The sequence below is a fragment of the Ambystoma mexicanum genome, chromosome 8, assembly GCF_040938575.1.
Source record: "Ambystoma mexicanum isolate Mex_15411 chromosome 8, UKY_AmexF1_1, whole genome shotgun sequence".
Classification (NCBI taxonomy): Eukaryota; Metazoa; Chordata; class Amphibia; order Caudata; family Ambystomatidae; genus Ambystoma; species Ambystoma mexicanum.
The window spans coordinates 1131101294-1131114819 of NC_090929.1; the positions used below are offsets into that span (position 1 = coordinate 1131101294).

The 13526-nt window shown below is 44.1% G+C and overlaps 1 protein-coding gene across 1 annotated transcript in view; it reads right to left on the minus strand.

The window, feature by feature from the left end:
- LOC138472817 (myosin heavy chain, embryonic smooth muscle isoform-like) overlaps positions 1-13526 on the minus strand; it is a 374216-nt gene that overhangs the window by 70390 nt on the left and 290300 nt on the right. Inside the window, exons 8-10 of the mRNA XM_069611184.1 lie at positions 12515-12690; positions 5989-6104; positions 2868-2999 (exon numbers count right to left, since the gene is read on the minus strand). Coding sequence (XP_069467285.1) covers positions 2868-2999; positions 5989-6104; positions 12515-12690 — 424 coding nt within the window. The remainder of the gene's footprint in view (positions 1-2867; positions 3000-5988; positions 6105-12514; positions 12691-13526) is intronic.

Consider the following 13526-nt stretch of genomic DNA (forward strand, 5'->3'; position numbering starts at 1 on the left):
CTGTACATGGGAGCCTCTCTCCAATTTACATTGTGCAGATCTTCTGAGGAGTTTCCATTCCACCAGGGGGTTGCCAGAGTCTTTGGGGGAGGATGCTGTTACACTTCATGCTTCCCCGCGGGCCTCCTTGCAGAATACGACTTCTTTACAAGCTCCTCTATGGACCAGATACAGGCTGCCATGGCACCTGTACAAACTACAATGGACTCCGGGTCAGCTGACACGTCTTGTATGTGGAATACGTACGGCAAGACATGCCCCCTTACGACTATAAAACCACCGTCTTCCAAGGGGCTTGTTGCTGCTAATTAGTGTTACAAGCTACACGCGGTTACGTCCGTTACTTCTTTGTGTCTCCCACACGATTCCTCATCTGAACTCCTGGTTTTGACCCTTGCTTGACTATTGGATTGGCTTGTCTCCTCCTTTATTCCTGTCGTGCTCGTCTGGTTTTCTGACTCGGAACGTTACTGGATCCGGCTCCCTTCTGTCTCCTGCGGTACTTCATTCCAGGTTGCCGCCTCTGCATACGGAACCAAAGCAGAGAACTTGCTGTCAACTATCCAGAACTTTTCTACACCTACTCTGGATACAGGTGTGCTCAGGTACATACTTAATTGGCAAATCCCATCTCTGCTATTATTTCTCTCCACGACTTGTTTGGATATTTTGTCTCCTGTTGGATTCTGGGACATTGAGTCACTATCTCGTGAACTTCTCTTCAAGTGCATATAAACGCTCTGCTGAAACTGCACCAACCCGGCACTAGTGCGACCCTCATGCCGTCCGGGGCTACTTCCCTATACTAACATTCCTGTTTGTTATTTTCTACTTTCGTTGCCTTCTGTTTCCTGGATTCCTTTCCTCAAAATATCCTTATTCAGGTTAGTTGTTACCAATTTGATATATAAGTTGGGACTGATACTTTAAAAGGCTTTTTTAGACCATTCCCACTCATTTTGTGTTATATTCCTTGTAGATCCACCCCGGGGAAGCTCCACTCCAATACCTATCTAGGTAGTTTTCCCATTAATTCAACTGTTCTGATTACTTACCTTAACTTCAACACTGTCTAATATCTTTGTATTCCTTTGCAGCATTGGTATTGGCGTTGTGTGTTCTCCCCGCTCTTTTATTCAATTGACATCTCTGTCTGTCCCAACTGAAACAGCAGAGAGGAACATTGTAGAAAAGAGCCCCTCTTTTGAGGAAGCCTGAGTCTTGTACTCAGGGGAGCTGGGATGGAAGGCTGAATATCGATTCTTGTACCACCATCATCTCCAATGTCACTCCTCTGCATCCTCGGCCTATTTCGGAGTGGTTAGTAACACATTGGTGGCAGGAGCCAATCTGCATCTGTGATGGAAGTAGTCGGAGGTGAAAGGCTCTGTACGCAGCCTTTCTCCGGGCTATCCAGCAGTGGTGGCGATGATGAAAGGAGTGACACACAGCATAAAATGGAGGCTATAGTAAACCAAAATGGCTCAGATTGACCATCACAGCAAGCAGGGGAGCAGCCCAAGGATGGCTGTTGAAGAGTCAAGGGGGTCAGCAGGGTGCTGATACTTCACTGTGGTTTCCTGTAATCAGCCGTAGCTCTCAGAAGATCACCTGCAGTAACAGTAATTAATACCAGTGATAATCAGGGGAAAGAAATCCTGTGAAGCTCTAATGAGGCCCACAGATATGCAGTACCATGTGATATTGGGCAACAGTATATTCTATATACTGTATAAAAACGAATTAAAAAAACTATTTAGAAAGACCGTTCTGTGACCGCACAGAGCAGTCTTTCTAAATCGGACTGTCAGCCCCTGCGACGCACACGTGTGTGCGCAGGAGCTGACAGGCACGCCAGGAAGCGGCTCTGACAGAGAACGAGTAAGTGCGTCTGTTACATGTTTGGGTGTGTGTTCGTTTATTTTTGGGGAGTGTTTGGGTGCTGAGGGAGGGGGGTTCAGCGAGTGAAACCCAACGATTTTGAGCAGATCATGTCGGGGAAGGGGGGCAGGGTGCGGGTAGGAGTTGGGGGAGGGGGTCAGGGAAATTGGGTTTTCGCTTTTTGTAAGAAGCCCAAAATCGGCAGCAAAAATGCAGTCTTTTTGTTGGGTGACCTACAAAAAGCAATATATCACATAGAACCCTGAGAACATATGTTTGGTTATGATACATTAGGTATGATATTGTCCAGGAGCTTCTCTTCTTGTGTATGGGATTCAGAAAGGACTATGGCGAATGGTGAATGGCAGCATGTAGCAAGGTGGAAGTGGGAGGGCTGTCAGAGCTATGTTGATGAACAGCCCTATATGGAGCTGAATGCCTCACATAGCCAGATAGGAAGGTCTTGGAATAGACATTGCTGGATTAAGTACCGGGTGCTTTCTTATCCTTCAGGCCTTTAATGGCAAACTGTGTGCAGCAGCACTGAGCATGAAGTACTGCTGACATCAATGTGCCTTCAGGTATATTTAGATAGTTCAACACAATTCAGATTTGACTTTGATCCAACACATTTTGCACAAGTGCTAGAACTCATGGTGGCTGAGTTGGACCAAAAACAACATGAATGCATGAAAATCTTAAGACTCATACTGTAATTTCAGAAGAGATGGGGAGAAGAGTAAAGATGAGAATATTAGAACAAAGATTTTGTGAAACAAAGCCCTCTGCAGCATCCATTCGAGCCACCCAGAAGCAAGAACTCACACCAAACCCTCACAGTAGATGTATAGCTCTGTACCCAAAGAAACTGATAATTCACAGTTTGTACAACCATCCTGAAATCAACCAATACTTCACCCCTACTTTCTTCTCCCTCATTTTTCATTCACAGATGTTTACAGGAGCCTTAATAACCCACATGTTACCTGCAAGTGTTTGATCGACTCTGTGAGTGTCTTTCTTCTCTCTTCTTGCCCAATGGAAAACGGTGTTCCTAGGCCTGATAGTATAGGCTGCAGTTCCACCACGTCCTGCTGAAGATGTTCCACTGCAGAGACCTAAATAAAACAATGCTTGAGTTACTATAACACAGTTTATAATCTTTCAGAAATTGAGATTTCAGAGACTGGAGGACTTTGAAAATGCTCTTTTTATCAGCCTACTGCATAGACCGAAGCACATTCCATAGGAAGGATGACACAATTAACACATTTAAAAATGAATGGTAAGAATAGAATCAATTCAATAGATACAACACAATTAACACTACATTTACTAAATCCATAAAGGTAGAAATGACCATCTGCAATGCTTTGCACAAAAACATGGTGCCTGTGTGCAGTGCATTTTGGGTGTTCCCTGAGCCACGATGGACATTTGCTCCAGGCCTCAGTGGAAGCTGCACTTGATGCAAACTCTTCTCGTAAACATGTTTACAGCGCTGCCTATTACTTATGTTATTTTGCATTGCTCGAAGGACACGTTAGAGAGAAGATGCACACATAGGCTAGAGTGAGCCGATGCCAGCTGGTACCTGAGAACGTTGTTATGGGATTTGATAAAGCGGAATAGAAGTTATGTAGTTGTTTTTTGCTGCTTCCTTGAGAAAGGGAAGAGTTTTGCCTCTTGGGGTTGCCATAGGTCCCTCCGGCCAGGGTCCCATGCGAACTGTCGACAGGTAGAGGCTTAGAAAGCAAGAAAGTTCTGGAAAAAGCTATCACGAATTTCCAGATGGCTTAAAATGAGGGGCAGCAGAGCAGTCAGAATGCTTCACTGGAGAATAGACGCATCGCTCCAGGCCCGTTGATGCCAGGATCTCTCTGCCTGCCTGTTTGGGAGCTTTTCAAGGACTGCTGAAGGGATGAGGGTGTGCCTTGCAGCTGTGTCAATGGTGATGAATTTTATTTAGACTTCTTTAACTCATGTATTCATTTATTATTCTTGTGGTATTTCAAAATTTATGTATGCTTTTGGTGAATAAAGAGGCCTTATAAGAGCCATTTTACAACCTAGCTGAGTGTGTGTGTGTGGTGTGTGTGTGCGTGCATGCATGCGTGCGTGTGTGCATGCGTGTGTGTAGATTCTTGCTCTTCAGCATCCAAAGTTTTTCATTCAGTGTTCTGGGGAGAAAAAAAGAAACATATCCGTGCACTCTGTGAAAAGCAAAACACCATCATACCAGGGACATATGGTAGTTAATATGATCTATTTAAATGGATTGATGGGAATTATTTTGAGTGCCCTTTATTGATTCCATGTCTGTTTGTTCCCTTCATTCATACCTGGAGTAAATGTATTTGGCAAGAACCAATCTAAATTCTAGGTTTGCTGAGGGGGATGCCTTTCCTGGGGCATCTTCTCCCAAATATTTTACTAATCTAACAAGGTCAACTGTCCTCCTCAAACATACTGACAGGCAATATGCAAATGTTGCACGTACAATTTCCAAACCACATGGTTGAGGAGAACATGGTTCACCCAGATTATGGAGTGGTCTGCCAAAGGGAGACCCATAAGGGGAGCAGGTGTCTTTTACCCGCAGCCATCGTCCACTGGAAGCCTATAGATAGAATGTGAGCTTGTATGCTGTTGCTGGATGGAGAAATAAAATTCAAAATGGTAGACAGGGTTGTTATCCCTTCTTCTTCCTTTGCCATCACTCCTAGAACTCCTAGGGCAAGACATGGCTGGCCTAAACTCAAAAGAGCATATGCGCAAATGGGAAAAAAGACAAACTTGCAAGGAGCCTATCACAGGAGAATAGGTGAAAGTGGAGGGGAAAGTTTCTGGCTATAAATGACCCGACTCGGAGTCAGCAACACAGATCAAGTTTTGAAGGAAACTGGAGAGGATGCTGAAACTGCTGCCCCTTCCTGAGAGCTTGGAGAGAAACTTCAGAGTGCCAAGGAGACTGCTGAGCGTTATCCCTGTAAAGGAGCTTGCAAAGAAGCTGGAGGGACCCCTGTAGCCTGCAGTCTAACCTATATAAAAGTGTGCGTGCAGAATCCATTGAGACTGTTGGAGTCTGACATCTCCCTTACGTCTTGAGAGGGCTGAAGAAGCGCTTGAGAATGCTAAAGTTTTTCACCTACTTTAGGGGTCATGATAAATTGGGCGGTATCCCAGCAGTAAATCCACCGACATACTCCCCAATGCAAATAGCATTACCACAACTCGGTCCGGCGCTATTAGCAGTGGATCTCGAGTTGCGGCAAGGCTGTAAATCTCCATTTCATTCAGAGTCCATAGGACTCTAAGGGGCATTTTCGCTGCATTTACCTCAGTGCATATTGCAGCTCCTAATGTGTAGCAGAAAAATAGTTCTAGCAGTTTAATGAAATGCACTTTGTGCTTCAAAAATAAGTAATAACATGCAGATTCTTGCTGTTGAGTTAAAGTCCAGCAATGCAGAAATTAAACATTGTACCATTAACAGTTCCTTGTCAATTACCGGTTGCAAGCAAGGAATTTGAAAAGCTTTTCACAGCTTTTATTAAGTGCTGAAGTAACAACTGAAGTTCTCTCTGCTGGCTCAAGCACGAGGCATTGTGACGTTACAACTGAAGCATAATAACTGATTAAGCTTCAGTTGTGAAGTAATTTTTCTTATAAGCACCCAGGGTGGGTGGAGCAGCCAATCAGGTTCCCCGGGTCGTCGGCCCACCCCGGATGGCCAGCTTGCCCCCACCCTCCTTTTCCTTCTTCCTTTTGGATCTTTTACACCCCCCCTCCACGACCCGACTTACCTGAATGTTGCGGTGGCAGCGTATACCACCTCAACAGCTTCCCTTCATTTAGCTTTTACAGCAGACATGCAAATGGAAGAGGTCCCAGTGCCCTCGTAACTCAGGCTGCCGGGCCGTTTACCCCAGGTATAGCCCATAGAATGTGATACTAACGCATTATTGCAGTTCAGTTGTGATGCCACAACTAGCATGTAATAAGAACATTATTTCCAGGCCTTTATATTGCAGGCTGCCATGTATTATAAGTCATTGAAGTGGGACATATAGAATGTTTGAATCACAACATGCATTTTTGAAGTACCTTTGGTGTTCTGTTCAACTTCTTGCTTCTGAGGATGGAATATTCCTCAGCGCTTCTTCTCTGAGATGACAGATTTTGTTCAAGTTGATGTCCTAGCTCCAAAATATTTCTTGACTCTGCTCAAGAGAAGATGATGTTTATAGATGGTCTGAATGCTGTGAAACAATTACATACTGGGCAACTACTCGGTGAGGAAGAAAAGTTTATGGAGGTCATATCAATGAAATGCATACATTGCACAGAGGTGAACTGTAAATACAAACACATCCCCTCCCTGCAATTTTATGTATCTGCACTACGAAGTGCAAAAGAAAGGTGTATTTGCAGGCATAATCACCTGTATGGCTTTACTTTTGCAATTCGTAGTGCAAGTTAAGTAAATGTCACCTGCTATTTACCTTCTATTTACCTGCTATTTACATCTTGGCAATCAGCATTTACAATGGTTACCTATGGAATTCGCTGGTTTGAATTGGTGTAAAAAGCAGACGGATGACATAGAAACCCATTCACTTTACACCAACATGAATAATCCTCGCCTCCACTATTTCTTTAATCTCAGCAACAACGCATGACCCATTCACTAATTTACACCTTGGAAGGTCTCAGCTTGACTCACCTAATTTCCCTCCTAACTCACACCACAGGGCACACCCTCAACACTCTTCCCAGCACATCAGACAAACTGTCCATCCTGCCACCTCGCCTACTAATCTGGATGAATACCTATGCTATCTTCTTCTTCGTGCACCTTTCTCTCACCCCCCCGCCCGCCAACCCCACCTCTGTCCCTCGCCCTACAGTACCCCTCTGGAATAAAGTCACCATAAATTCTGATTTGGCCAATTTCCTTCTAAACAGCCTTCCAGTTCTCCCACAGCAGGGTGGAAACCAAATCCGTCAACCATTTTGAGCCTTTGGTCACCAGCCCTCTGATCCCCCTCACGCTGACCAGAAACACCTTTCAGAGATCAAGCCCCATCCTGAAGGGGTACACCCCCCCTCAAACCCCTTAAAACCATTAAGCATCACTTAGAGCAAACTTGGAGGGCAAACCCCACCACTTACAACAAAATCGCTTGTGCATGAATAAGTAGCTCCTACCTGACTGAAATAAGAAAAGGGAACTTCACAGAATCATCAATGAATTCCAGACCCGAGCTGCTTGACCCCTCACTCACCACACTCCCAAGCTTTCTGCAACACACTATCCAACTACTTTCACAACATCACTATGGAAAGACACCACCTCATCTTCTGCAAACTAGATTTGGTCATCCCCCCTTCCTTCTGTGCTATCCCTCCCTGGCCCACTCAGCCAGTCCTCCCCTCGTTCACAACTATCCCGCACTCTGAGTTCCTCATACTCCTAGCACTAAGCTGACCCTTGGGCTCCCCTGGAGATCCCTGTCCTTAAAACAATCCTAGCTACAACATGTGCTGGCAACGTTGCTTGGGACATTATTAACAACTCTCTCTCATCTGGTATCTTCCTGGAAGCCTTCAAAACCTCATATATCAAATCCCTTCTCAAAAAACCCTCTCTCAACCCCTCCTTCCTTCAAACTACATCTCCACCACCTGCTTCATTGCTAAACTCCTTTACCACACAGCTTACAAGCAACTCAGCCTATTCACAGAAGCAAACACGCTCCTTGACCCAGCCCAATCTGGCTTCAGAACCCTTCGAGGAACCTAATCTGCTCTTGTGTCCATGTGGGACAATCTAAAAAGAACATCTGACTTGGAAGGATGTGCTGCACTCATCCTGCTCGATCTACCTGCCTCTTTTGACACCATTAACCATGCAATTCTCATGGACAGGCTTTACACACTAGGCATCAGAGACTCTACCTTTAAATGAATATCACCATTCGTCTCTAATCAATCGCAAATCATGCTCTTTCTGCCTTTCACTTCCACCCTTCGCCCTGTCCCTATAGGGGTCTCTCATGGAGCCTCCCTGTCACCCCTTCTCTTCAATCTCTACCTCAGCCCACTGCCGGCACTCATCCGCTCTTAAACCTTTCATGCTATTACTATGCAGATGACACCACGATAATTTTCAAGATCTCCAAAACACCAACATCCTCCCAACCCGACCTCTCCTCCTGTCTCTCTGCAATCAATCACTGGATGACAGCCAACTACCTTCTCAACCCTGGCAAAACTGAAATAATACTATGCGGCAATACCACCCGCATCCCAACCAATACCATGGCCCCAGCCCCACCAGCAGTTTCCGCTTCTGTAAAAATCTGGGATACACAATGGAGTCAGAACTATCTCTCTCCCAACACATCAACTCTGTGTCCAGAACATGCAACTTCTACTTATGCATCCTAAGGCGAATCTTCCCTTACCTACCCTACCCTCATAGACTCTCTGCAATACTTGCATTATTCTCTCCCGCATAGACTATGCTAATTCCCTCTATATATGCGTCTCAGCATATCAGCTCAGGAAACTCCAACAAATCCAAAGCTCTGGGGCCAGACTCCTCCTTGCCCTCTCACCCAAAGAACCTATCACACCTGCCCTCCAAGCACTATACTGGCTCCCTATCATTCAAGAGGCCACCTTTAAAGCCATGTGCATCACTCACGTGCCCTCCACCATACTGGGCCAGAGGTCCTCCAGGATAAGATCACTTGTAACCATTTTACCAGATCTCCCCGATCAGGCATGGCACTCCTTGATGTAATCCCGCCCCACAACTGCACCAGAATGGGAGGATCTGCCTTCTCTATCCAATCCCGCTCCATCTGGAACTCCCTTCCACTACACATCTGCTGCACCAGACACTACTTCTCCTTCAGAAAGGAACTCCAATCGTGGCTATTTCCAGTGGCATCCTCAAACCTGTAGTGGAAGGGAGTCCCTCACCCATCTCCAATGCAACATCATCCCTCTTGCAGCCACAGCCACATTCCTGTCCAAATTAGTTGCTCTTCAAGGTGTAACATAACATGGATCTGCCAGGCCACCTCCATTCCCCTCCCAACAACAGTGCAAAACTCCTCAGGGACGCAACCTGACACGCCAGGCAGTGCCACCCATTATCGTGGCGGCCCGCCTTGCAAACAGGCAGCCCCCAGGCTACGGCTGTTATTGCAGTGGCCTGCCTTGCAAACTGGCAACCACAAACCACTATCTACCCAACTCAAACATTCACTCACTATGGACATGCCAAGCTGTTGTTAATGTTGGTAATACTTCAATTGCTAGGGGTATGAAATGTGTCACACTCAGTTGGATTGTTGGGGGTAGGAAATGTATTGCACTTAGATGGTTTGTGAGGGATAGGAAATGTGTAACACTTAGATGGACTGTTGGGGTAGGAAATGTCTTACACTTAGATGGGTTATTGGGGGTAGGAAACGTCTCATCCTTAGCTGTATTTGGGGGTAGGAAATGTGTTACACTTAGATGGATTGCTGGAGGTAGGAAATGTATCACACTTAGATGGTTTTGTGAAGGGTAGGAAATGTTTTACACCGAGATAGATTGTTGGGGTTAGGAAATGTATTGCACTTAGATGGTTTGTGAGGGATAGGAAATGTGTTATACCTAGATGGACTGTTGGGGTAGGAAATGTCTTACACTTAGATGGGTTATTTGGGGTAGGAAACATCTCATCCTTAGCTGTACTTGGGGGTATGAAATGTGCTGCACTTAGATTGATTGCTGGGGGTAGGAAATATCTCAGCCTCAGCAGTATTTGGGTGGTAGAAAATGTGTTACACTTCTATGGATTGTTAGGGTTAGGAAAGGTGTTGCACTCAGATGGATTGTGGGGGGTAGGAAATGTGCTACACTTAGATGGACTGTTGGGGTAGGAAATGCGTCACACTTTAGATGGATTGTTGGGGGTAGGAAAGGTGTACACTCAGATGAATCGTTGGTGGTAGGAAATGTAAAACACTTAGGTGGTTTGTGAGGGTTAGGAAATGTGTTACACTTAGATGGATGGTTGGGGGTAGGCAATGTGACATTAAATGCGTGTGGCTGTATAATTGTTCAATCTCAGAAGCCACTTTGTTGAAACTAGAGATTGCTTATATTTTCTTTTTAATAATGTCCACTAGACATCTGAGGTACACAATTTGAATTTTTTGGACTTGAGCTGCAAACAGTTAAAAAGCAGCCTCTGGCTGTTGGAACTGTGGGATTCCACATTTTACCTTTAAACTGACCCTGCTGATACTGCTGGCCACCTGTTGAGCATGTCAGGAGATGTTCAAAGCAAGGTACCGTTGTGCATTATGCTTTTTTGCATGGAGCAATATGAACGTGAGGTCTGATTAGTGAATCTCACTTTCAAAAACAGAATTACATGCATCAAGTTATTATAAAAAATTTAAAAAGCTTACGCTATTTCATCCATAGAGATGGCATTCCAAAATAGATGGCCCAATACTCTTGCAGTTTAGGAAGGACCTCAAGTCCCTGCTCTTCACACCGTGGACCCTGGGCTTCTCCTCCGCTGCGAAAACCACCACTGTGAGGCAGTATCTCCCAAATCTCCCACTGGAACTATCAATGCTGTACAGCCATTGCTGATCCCTAGGTAGGTTCATGATATGATAGGTTATTTATAACGCGCTTAATACCCAGAGGGGTCTAAGAGCTGACCCGGGAATTGAACCTGTGTTGCTCCGTGTCGTCTTCCTTCCAAGGCGAGCACGTTGCCCCTGAGCTATCCTACCAAGAGGCTATGTAGACATATCAATGTAAGGCCACATACAAATACAAATGCATAGATACTATGCACATATTAGAAAAAAAGTTAATTTGGGGAGGCAATACTGACAACAGAAGATGAATGCATGCCATCTTCTGAGAAACAGCTACCCCAGTGTATGTATTTAATCTTCAGCGAAATGCTACCTCTACATCAGATTATCAAAAAGCTTTCTTTAAGAATGTAACTGGTCTACAACTATATAGTTTAAAAAGCACCTCAGCCTTGTGGATCGTTTCCATTGTTTAACTCTAAGGCTATTCAAGCATTGTGAATAGTGTCCATTGTTTAAGTCTATGGCTCCTGCAACATTGTGAACAGTTTCCATTGTTTAACTCTAAGGCTCTTCCAGCATTGTGAAAAGTTTCCATTGTTTAACTCTAAGGCTCTTCCAGCATTGTGAAAAGTTTCCATTGCTTAACTCTAAGGCTCTTCTAGCATTGTGAATAGTTTCCATTGTTTAACTCTAAGGCTCCTCCAGCTTTGTGAATAGGTTCCATTGTTTAACTCTAAGGCTCCTCCAGCTTTGTGAAAAGGTTCCATTGTTTAACTCTAAGGCTCTTACAGCATTGTAAAAAGTTTCCATTGCTTAACTCTAAGGCTCTTCTAGCATTGTGAATAGTTTCCATTGTTTAACTCTAAGGCTCCTCCAGCTTTGTGAAAAGGTTCCATTGTTTAACTCTAAGGCTCTTCAAGCATTGTGAATAGTTTCCATTGTTTAATTCTAAGGCTCTTCCAGCATTGTGAAAAGATTCCATTGCTTAACTCTAAGGCTCTTCAAGCATTGTGAATAGTTTTCACTGTTCAACTCTAAGGCTCTTCCAGCATTGTGAAAAAATTCCATTGCTTAACTCTAATGCTCTTCAAGCATTGTGAATGGTTTTCATTGTTAAACTCTCGTTGAAAACATTGACTCTGAAATCAAACCTATTCTGAAAAAATCTGCTCCCCGCCCTATGGGCCTGATTTACAAACAACATTGTAAAATAGCGCAATCCCATTGAAAAACTGTTTGTAAATCAATCCCTATATGTTTGTCAGCTAGAGGAATCATCATTTTGAACAATCACACATGTATGTGGAAGATGATTACAATATACATGACACCTAAGCAAAGACTTTCAAAAAGAAGCTGGTTGCGAGGGGCATAGTAGTCTGTTCAGTATCAGCCAATCCAGGTGCCCCGAATACTCGCAGCCGAGTCAACCTTCCTCATAGAGCAGCAATTGTACCTTCTCTTGCCAAGATACACAAGCAACATGTTCCAGACTGACTGATACTGCACCCCCCCATTTGAAAAATAACTCCATGAATCTTTGTTGTGAACAAACAGGACGGCATAGGACACTCTCGTCCAACTAGAATGCGTATAATAACCTCATCATGCTACACCGTCTGCAAGCAATCTATGTATGGTCCAACATGGCCGCCATTCACAATGCGACTAATGACCTTTCACTGATAGTGCATATTAAGTGGAAGCGGCTTGTGAATTGACTAATCACCACTAAACTCTCAGTTCATTGTGACACTCTGGGTGGCGGACCGGGCCCAATATGTTTGCAGAAACTAATAAAACGAGTTCCTTGGTATAATGACCATCCAATAAGAAAGGTATATTCATTCTAATCCTTGCTAAAGACTGATAACACAGGCATGCATGTTACACTAACTGCACAACCTTCTGTCCAGTGATCCAATTAGCCTCCATTGGGCACATTTCTCCATTCTGCATCAGCTCCATCCCACTGCTGCACCCGCCCCTGCAAAGGGAAACATCACCTTTTGCGCTCTTCTCATTGAGAAAGCTCTTTGCCACAGGCAGGTCTCTGTTCAGGGCTCCTCTCTCAGCTTCAAGGTCTCTCATCTGCTTCTCGATCTGTAGTTGTTCATTCACAAATTCTGTTGCTTGAAGATTGCTTTCCAGGATGCGCTCTCCTTGCTTTGAATTCTGGGATCTTTAATACAAAGAGAATGTAATCAGAGAAAATAACTTTCCATTCTAATAAAAGCCATATCTAAATCCTGGACCTATTTCAGACTTAGATTCACATGATCTGATTTTGGAATGAGACAGAGGGGGCAGAGCACAGTTTTTAGGTACCCCCAGATATGTAACTGCTGTTGTCTCTAGAAATTCTTATAGTAAACGACACGGTGCATTCCACATTTGCTTGAGGAGACATCTGTTCTGCTTTTGATTGCCTAAACATGGTGCTGAATACCCGGAACCTGCTTCCTATCCTCACTGGTACTAGGTTCCAGGCTTCCATCTATCATGACTTGATGGTACCTACGTACATATGGAAGATATTGGACAGCAGTACTGTAGCATCCTGTGATGCTACTGGAAATGTTGTATATGTAATATGTGGAATGTGGAACTTACACGGGTGGATTGAGAATGTTAGTGTTTATCTGGTCAGTTGGAAGGAGCTGTGAACAAGGCCGGTGGGGCATATTGCAGATCTTAAGTTTATGTAAATAAATAATCTTCATTGCCCTCCTGTGTGAGATGCATTTTAGGTTGTTGCATTTAATAATGCTCAGGCATCTGTTCATTTCATTTTCTGATTTTCTTTATTATTATTATTGTATTTGCTGTTATGGAAAAAAAGGGAGATGTGCAGCAATGTAATCAGAGGAAATTACTTTCCATCCTAAAAAAGCCATATCTGAATTCTGGATATATTTCAAACTTAGATTGACATTACCTGATTTTGGAATGAGACAGAGTGGGTAGAGCACGGTTTCTAGGTACCCCCAAATATGTAACTGCTGTTCGGTCTAGAAA